The following is a 9,003-nucleotide window of genomic DNA, read 5'->3' as shown; positions in this document are numbered from 1 at the left end:
ACAAGAACTGCATCTGCTCCCCCCCCCCCAGCATCTCTATTTTTACATTCCCCCACCCAGCTCCTCTTGCAAATGGAGGGGGGGGAGACTCCAGGAAGCAAGGAAGAGGGACCCGGGTTGAGAAGCCCAAATTCTCCCGGCCTGCATGGAGCTGACCTCGCCTCTCCTTCTACCTGCTGCCTGGGGACAGTTGTGGTCCAAGCTGTGGGTCCCATGGAAGGCGTGGCCGAGGGTTTTCCAGAGGGAGGGGAATCTCCGCATCAGCCCCAGCAGGAGAGGAGAGCTGGAGAGGAGGGGGGGCCATTCAGCAGTCTCTCCCCCCCCTCCTGGAGCAGCTGCAATCCCTCCCCCCCACTTTTGCCTAACAAATGGCATTTATTCTGATGAAAAGTGCTTACAGTTGCAGAAAAAGCAACTCCTTTAATTGAAGCACAGCTAGCAGTTTAATAAAGCCATAAAGAGGATGTAAACAGGGACATGAAATGGGAGGAGGGGGATGCTCGGCACAGGGGATGCTCGGGGGGGGGGGGGCGGCTCAGGAGCCAGTTTAGCAGAAGGGCTGGAGGCCCCCAGGAGGAGGCCCCCATGAGCCATTTCCCTCCCACCAGTGGCCAGGAGGGCTTGGATGCCCCCAGCAGTCCTTCTGGGGCGAGTGCCTGGCCACTGCTAAGTGCGGGTCCAGCCCCACCAGGATGGGGATGCAGCTGCCCCAAGAAGCGGGAGGGGGGGAATCTGCAGCCACCTCTCCATGAGCTTCAAAGCAGGGGGGGAGGGGGTGTCCATTCTGGCCCAAAGCCAGAGCTGCCCGTGGGGGGGGGGTTGTGGCAGTGGAAATGGTCGCACCCAGAACCGCCTGCGGTCTGAACTCTTGGAGCCCCAACGGTGGGAGGGCTGCCAAGGGCGGGCAGGAAGACAAGAGGGGAGAGGCCCCCTGCATCCTCTGCAGCCTGGCCTGGGGATCAAGCTGTGGCCCTGGGAGGCCCCTGAAAAGAGCTCGGCCTGCCCCCAGTCTCCTTGCGGCCCTCCCCAGCTGAAGACCCTCCCCCTCGGGACCACGTTGGTGCTCTGGCTCTGGGCCACATGTGGCAAGGCTGAGTTTACAAAAGGAATTTTACTCCTAGAGACAGGCGAATTTGAATACATTAACATAGTTGAATAATACTTTTTTAAAAAACCCTTTTAAATGAGGATTTAAAGAGAGAGGCGAGATGATTAAATTAGGCTGCACCAATCCCCTCCGCCCAGGCAGCTCCGGCTACGGCCAAACTGAAGAAAGGGGCACAGCCAGAGGCGGTGTGTTTTGTGCCCGCGTGGCTGCCACCAAGCTCTGCCGTTCTGCTCAGAAACGGCCCTGTCCAGCCCCGGGCACCTTCGTACTTCAGCCGTCTGCTCACATTTGGGCTAATTTGCTCTTCCGAATGAGAGATCTCTAGCGCTGCCCCCCCCCCTCTGTCGCGCAGCAGATGGGTGCCAGCAGGATGGGGAGGGCTCCTCTGGGTCAGCTTCTCTCGGCCCAGCCTGCCTTGCCGAGCTTTTGTAGAGAGAAGTGGCGGAGGGACCTTGTCCAGATAGCGCCTTGAGCTGCCCTGGGCGAAGGTGGGGGGAGAAGCAGGGGGGAGGCTGAGAAGAGGCGTTCAAGGGAATGACTTGAAGGGGGTCATTTTTCGGTCTCAGCTGACGAGAAGAGAAACCCCGGTGGGGAGTCAGGCGAGGCTCCGGTGTTACATAAACGCCTCCTCTGTCAGTTTCGACTGATGTGCTTCCACACAATACCTGCAATTTGTTCCAAACTCATTCAAAAGGTTTCTTTGTCTGCTCCTCCTCCAGGCTGTGCTGGGGTTTATTCCTTGTCCTTTGCTTCCTTTTGTTGCCATCACTCAGTTACTTTATTATTTTTATGTTCCAGGATTCTTTTAAACTCCTACAAGAAAGCTATAAAGGGAAACATTATTTTCAGGGCTAATACTAGTTAAACAAACAGCCTGTTGCTTCCTCGGAGGAAAACTCCCCAGCTACAGCCCAGCCCTGAAAGAGCTACAAAGCAGAGATCCCCCTGATTGCAACAACCAAAGGGACCCCTTAAGGGCAGCCGGCTGGACCCCAGGCCTGGCAGCACCATCAACCTGGATTCCCCAGAATAGCCATGGATTCAGGAATCCCTGGCGGCAGCAGCAGCTCCCAACCCCAACAGGGTTTGATCGGTTGCTTCAGAGGAGGGTCAGTCTGGGCAGCACCCAGAAACCAAGGCTTTGATGGAGGTCCAGCTCGTGTGGCTTCCTCCTGTCTTTTCGAGTCAGGGGGGATTTGGCTGTTCTCTTCCCCTTTGAGGAGGGGAGAGGCTCACGGGGGACCCGAAGGCTCTGCTTAGCCCAGGCTGGGCTGCTGGCTCTGCCGTCACCAAGATAAACTCAGTTTACATCCCGGCTTCACTGATTTGGGGCCAACCCTAAGACACCCCCCCCCCGTCCCGGTGCTCCTTCGCCCGTTCCCACAGAAGGCCTTCATTGCCCCCAGATTAACTGATGCCCCCTTCCAGGCTCAGACAAGCAGCTTTTTCCCCACGGCGATGCCCTTCGCAGGCCTGGAAGGGTATTTTTCCCCAGTTTCTGCGGAACCAGAGTGGACCTGCTTCTCCGCAGTGAGGGGGAAGAGAGCAAGGATTCAGCCACAGGTTGAGAGCAAGGAGCCCCGGGCTGTGTTGTGTGCGTGGAGAAAAAAGGGAAGGCTTCCTCTTTGTTCTTTGTGCCAAGAGGCTCCTCTCTCCCACCCTTCCCTCCCTCCCACATCCACCATCTCCACCCCAGACACCCCCTCTTGTCCTCCCGGAGGCCCCCCCCCCAGATATTCCTAAGGTCACCTAAGCCAACCCTCAAAAGAAGCCAACCGAGGCTCATCTCCAAGAACCAAAAGGTTTTATTTGGCGTCAGTCCAAGAGAGTTTCCCGAAGGGCTCCTGACAGGGAAGGGCTGCACATCCGTCTCTTTCACACCTAGGCACCCTCACGTGGTTGTGCATTATGGTTCCGGCAGCTCATCATCCACAGAAGAAACCCTGCCTCCAGATCCATTTTCAATGCCGCTGCGGAAATCCTGAAGAGGGAGGAGAAATCTGGGTCTGCTGCTCCCCTCTTGGCTGGTGCCCTGCCTCCCACCCCCACCCCCACCCCCTCCCCCTGCCTTGGAAGAATACCTGGGAGAGTTCCCAAACCTCCTTTGCGAGAAAGAACAAGCCCCGGATTAGAGGACCTGCTCGGATGAAAGCCACCCTGGAAACGTCCCACAATTGGCAGAGAAGTGAAGAGGACATTCGCTAAGGCTGAGCTGCTCCCGTCCAGTTTCTTAATTGGCTCTTAATGAGCTCACTTGCCAGCGGAGCAGAGCAACATGCAAAAGGCTCCAGCTTGATTAAGAGGAGGCCAAAATAAAGTTAGCCAGGAGGAGGAGGAGGAGGAGGAATAGAACGTAGAAGGACAGAGTTGGAAGGGACCTTGGAGGTCTACTAGTCCAACCCCCTGCTCAGGCAGGAAACCCTACTCCATTTCAGACCAATGGTTGTCCAATCTCAACTTCCAGTGTTGGACCATCCACAACTGCTGGAGGGAAGTCCTTCCACTGATTCTGACTGTTCTAATTGTTCCCCAAGCAGGACTGACCGATTACCTTACTCTTTCCCAAGGTATTTCATCATGATGCTGGTCACATCGTCTTCTCTGCCTTCCGCCTCGGACCGTGGGTGAACCTTTGCCCCTTCCGAGCTCCCTTTGCCCACACAGCCTTCCCCTTCCTGCCTCTGGACTTGGGGACGGCACTTGATGCTGTCGGCGCTTTTGAAAGACCCCACCGAGCCAGAAGAGGAGTCGGAGGAGTCGGAGAGGTTGCCGGGGTCCTCCTTCGCTTTCGACTGTGGGGACAAAACGGTCTTCATCTCAGACAAGAAAGTGCGCTGAGGCAAGGCGGCTTGGTCTTCAAAATGGACACTGAGAAGCCGCTGCCCGTCCTTCCTGTCCTTGGGGCCTCTGGACAGGCTACTGGTGGACTGAGATTTCCGGATGGCCGGCAAGAAGTCATCCAAGTCAGTATCTGTTTTCCGCTCGTAACTTAGTGTTGGTATTTTCCAAGAAAATGGATCCTTTCCTTCACTTGGGATCTCCCCCAGCCTCTTGCTTTGGAACATCAGAGGTTCCTTCCCGAAATCCAGGCTTTCTTCCAAGGAGGGCTCCAGACAGCTTCTCCACGGCCTCCTCGGGCGCGATGGGCCGACCACGTCTCCACCCAGGATCGGAGAGGCAACTTTGGCGTAAGGGTCACCTGTGCTCTGAACAAGGGAGTCGTAGGAGCCAAACCTGGGGGCCTCTTTCAGAACTGGGGAGAGGGACGGCCGCAGCCCACAATCCGATGAGATGCTTCTCAAACTGGAGGAGCGAACCAGGTCAACTCCGGGGTTCGCCTCAAGGTCATCCAGGCTGATTTGAAAGTCTTCGTTGTCCTTCAGGGTCCTGCATCTCCTTAGGAAGGGAGCCCCGGTTGTTTGGTAAATGGGCAAGGAGGAGGCCTCCTCCATAGGCTCTTTGTCCTTCAGCCGCTTCCTCCGCAGCTCTTCCACGTACTCCGAGAGCGCAGAAGAGGACCGGGACAGCTTGTCCTCGGCCAAAGGAGAGAGTTTCCTGCTCGGGGATGGAGACAAAGGGAACTTCTCTTCGGCTGCGGCCGGACAGGCCACGGGCCTCCGTGCAGGGGGTGATGCAGCCTCTGACTTGGGGGGGGCTGTTGGATTCCTCTTTGGGCCTCCCGTAGTCCCACCTCAGAGAGCCAACCGAAGGGCTTTCCGAGCCTCCTCCACATTGTCCGTAGTCCTTCCTTTTCGCACTTAGCCACGACATCGGCTGCCAGCTTTTCTCCGGGTCTCTGTTTGCCCTGCGAGGAAAAAGTGGAACAAGAAACTCTGAGCTGGACGTTAAGCCAAGGCTTCACCCCACAGCTGCTGGATTTGGAAAAACACGCCCGTCCGGGTTACACAAAGGAAATCTACATTTACACTCGAAATTGAGATGACAAAAGCTGCTTCCCCATCTGGCGGGATGCAACCCTCGATCGCAGCTGCTCCCTCTGGCTTTTGCTCAAGGAACCCTGCAGGGCCACCCAGAGAGGGAAAAGCAGCCGGACTGGCAGAACGGCAATCGGAGTCCCCCCTTGCAAGGGCCTGGAGGGTGGGGATCCCAAACTGCCAGGGAGTTGGGCTATTCCTTCTCCTTTGTTCTGGGCTCGGGGGGGGGAGGGCAAAAAGCCCCTTCCATCCTGAAAGCCAGCATCACAACAGCCTCTCAAAAGGAGAAAGGAAGTGAGAAAGGCCATGCTGAAAAACTGCAAAGGGTTCCTTTCTTTTTCCTACTTTCTGCTCTGTTTTGAGAAATTTTACACATTTTAACAACATTTAGCTTGGCAGTAATAGACCCTTCTGGCTAAGGAGAATGGATGACATTGCCATAGCAACACTGCACAGCCTGTAACCTGCAGAGTCAAGACCTCAGCGAGGTTGACCTGAAATGAAATCTACCCGGAGGGGCCTCTCAAGACGGCCTCTCTATCTCTATCTATCCGCCTGTCTGTCCACCCACCCATGTCTCCCGGGAAGGCTACAGAGCTTGGGAGGGCCTTGGGCAAAGCAGCACATGGGGAGTGCCCAGCAGCAGTGGGGCAGCCTCAGTTTGCAAGAAATCAACCGGCAGCACAGAAGAAGCCCACCCAGAGCCTCCCCCAATCGATCCCAGACCCACAGCGGAAAGAGGAATCCTTGGACTGGTCAAGTCATGCCTGCGACTCAGTCATTCAACCACAGCCCTCCACACCTCTTCTGTCTTTCTCATCCATGCCTTCTTCCAATCTAATGAGCGGAGAGGCGAACGTGGCCAGAAAAGGCCACCCTGCCTCTCCTTCCTCGTTTTTCCTCCCCAGGTTTTTTTAAGGGAGCGCCTAATGGGAGAATCTGAAAGCGTCCCTAAGCCAAATGGAATTTTTGCAGTGTGCAATCTGCACCAAAACAAATGACATACAACAGTAATTAGTGAAGATTACACAGCAATTAGGATGATTATTATGCTTATGCTAGTTGAAATAATTTATGCAATAATATCTGTACTTGAATTGAAGCACAGAGCATGTCCAGAGACAAAAGGATAGAAGCGGTAATTGCACAGAGGGATGGACCAGCTGAAAAGGCCAGGCAGCAGCAATGACGGTTTGTGCTGGCGAGAAACTCCAGCCCTGCCTGGGATGCAACACGGCGTCAGCCCTCCACCAGAAGATCCAGAGGAGGCAGGGAGTCAATACCCAGCACTCCCAGCCTTTGCAGGAGGCTCCACCCAGAGAGTCAAGCAGGCTGTGGGGTGAGGAGAGGGTCGCCCCTTCCAGAGGGGACCCGTACTCAGAGGCTGCAGAGGCTAGAGAGCAAAAGGACCCTGCCCGGGACCACTTCTTGGCAGGGACGCAGTGGGCCAGAGTGGGACCTGGCCTCAGAGGAGTCTGCCTTTGGCCATGGGGCCCCCAAGGCCCTCCTGCCCCCCTTCAAAGCCCTCTTACCTCAGGCTCGGGAGGCTCTGGACGTCCAGCGAGAGCTGAGAGCTGCTTCCTGCCAGACTGGGGGCTGATGGGGATGTCCAGCCTGACCCCGTCTCCAGCCACGACCGGACGCTTCCTTCAGACTCCAGATTTAAGCTCAGCGATGAACTCGAAGCCAGACTCATCTGACTCTCCCTGCAGGGAGGAGGAGGAGAAGAAGGAGAAGAGGAGGAGGAGGAAGAGGAAGAGGAAGGGGAGGAGGAGAGCTACAGCCTTGGCCTCCTCCAAGGAGATACAGCTGTTCTCCGACAGGCAGAGCAGGGAAGGGTTGGACACGGATGTAATCCCAGACCCTCTGGAAGACCCCCCTCGCCTCCACACACTCAATGAATTATTGTGATTATGATTTAAGTTGCTGAGTGGGCAGATGTGGGCAGGGAGAGGCTTTTTGGGCAAAAGACTTGCAAACTTCTGGACATCTGCACTGCTGTTTCTCAGCCTCAGCAATTTTCAGCTGTGTGGACTTCAACTCCCAGAATTCCCCAGGCAGCACGCCGTGTGTCACTTGAGACCATCCCCCTCCTGCTGGCTGGGGAATTCTGGGAGTTGAGGTCCACAAGGCTGAAAGCTATTAAGGCCTCTACCCAATAGCATCACCATAACAGCCAAGGTGGGCTCCTCAGGGCCCTGAACGAGAAATGGTGCACGCTCAGGGCAGACCACCACCCCTCGTCCACAGAGGCATCTCAGCCAGTGACGGGTACTCCCCCCCCCCCAGTGTGCAGCTTAGAAAAGGCTGGGACCCCTTTCAGCTCGACTTACGTCTCCTGCCGTGCACCGAGGGAATCCTGGGCCGTCTGGAGGCTGCGAGGAAGGAGAAATCAGTCCCGGGTCCCAGTGACTGCTCCACTCCCCTCAGGAGCCCCAGAAAGCAGGAACGGGCCTCTCTTGAAATACATGCACTCATCAACATTCCCGCAGGGAAACTGAGACCAACCTCCCAGGACGGGGGAGGGTTCAAAAATGGCTCCTGGTTTTCTTTTTGTTTTGTTTTTAAATCCTCTAAGCATCTCTTTCGTTTGAAACTTCAGATGCGGTTGATTTTTTTCCGTAGGAAGTTTATAAACAAGGGGATGTTGGCGTTATTAATATTAGATAAACTGACCTGTGGTTCTCTCCCTTCCTCCTCAAAACCTGAGGGTGAAGTGGGGGGAAATGAGCCGTCCTGCCCAGTTGCTAATGCTCTATTAACAGGCTTAATCACTGCCATCACCAAGGAAAACCATTCGGCCAGCCGTAGTGACGTCAAGGGGAGGACGGAGCAGACCGTGGGGAGGAAACCGCTTCTCCTCCGCCATCGTCTCCTGGCCACCACCGGGAAGGTCCAGGAAATCACCAAGAGGTTTTTCGTTCTGGTCCCTCAGAGAATGTCACCCCCCGCAAACATGCAGTCACTGTTCTCTACGGCTGTGACCCCCCCCCCAATACTGCAGGGGGCCCCTATTTTTTGCAATCCTCCCTTTTCCCCCTCCCACCCTTGGCTCCAAGTCACGCCCCCCCCCCCCCCCCTGTCTTGTTGCTGGACTTTGCTTAAGTTGCTCTGATGGAAGCAGGTGGGAGGGGGGCCAGTGCCTGCCCCCCCTTTCCTTTTTCCCTGTCTTCCATTTCAGTCACACTTGGCAGCTCAGCAAGGCCCAGATCACAATTGGCCCAGTCTTTACACACACACACACACACACACACACACACACACACACACACACACACACACACCATTCTAGGCGGTCTGCTTTTGAGAAGGATCCCTTTGTGGGTTTGGCTCCTGGGATCAATTCCCTTTCCTGTTCATTACACAAAGCTGAGCTGGAGAACAGGAAGGTGGGGGGGCAGTCGAGGAGAGGCAGCCTGGCTCTGCCAGGGGAGACAGAGGCCCAGTGTTGGGCTCACTTTCCCCAAGCCTTCTGCTGCGGCCATCACCACGAAAATGGCCAAACTTCAAGCACAAGGAGGCCTCTGGCATTACACAGAGGCCTCAAAGGAACGCAATCCCCACGGCTGAACCCACACACCCCCAGGATGCAGGAAGGGGCCCAGCTGCACGGGAAGGGCAGAGACACCTGTCCAGGACCAAGGAGGGTCACTCACTGCACGATAAGCACAATCCCAGAGTACATTCAGCTGGAAGTGGGGGCCCGGCTGGTCTGGACACTGGAGCCAGTTATCAAACCATCCCCCAAAGCATGTGGTGGGGGGTAACTGCCACTGCACCCCACTGACGGTTGGGGTTCTTGCAGCATAGGGGAAATCTCCTCCCAGGCACTGTCCATGGTGCTAAAACACTCTCTCGGTTCAGCCGGGCCCTGATTCGGCTTTCCAGTTTTTCTGGCTGAGCAGCTGACAGGGCCTTGGAAAGTGGACAGCTGGGCAAAGGCCGAGCCCTGGTAGGAAA

General features: G+C 56.0%; 1 protein-coding gene across 1 annotated transcript in view; it reads right to left on the bottom strand.

Moving 5' to 3' along the window:
* Positions 1-2,896: 2,896 nt before the first annotated feature.
* MYO18B (myosin XVIIIB) overlaps positions 2,897-9,003 on the bottom strand; it is a 45,023-nt gene continuing 38,916 nt past the window's right edge. The window contains 5 exon segments of the mRNA XM_070951376.1: positions 2,897-3,089; positions 3,660-4,761; positions 4,763-4,913; positions 6,576-6,749; positions 7,377-7,418. Of these exon segments, the coding sequence (XP_070807477.1) occupies positions 3,661-4,761; positions 4,763-4,913; positions 6,576-6,749; positions 7,377-7,418 (1,468 nt within the window). The 3' untranslated portion in view covers positions 2,897-3,089; position 3,660.

Source organism: Pituophis catenifer, unplaced genomic scaffold (genome assembly GCF_029215685.1).
Source record: "Pituophis catenifer annectens isolate HBS135680 unplaced genomic scaffold, rPitCat1.0.hap2 SCAF_10, whole genome shotgun sequence".
NCBI lineage: Eukaryota > Metazoa > Chordata > Lepidosauria > Squamata > Colubridae > Pituophis > Pituophis catenifer.
Note: the sequence above shows the minus strand (reverse complement) of the source record. Positions and strands in the feature narration are given on the sequence as shown.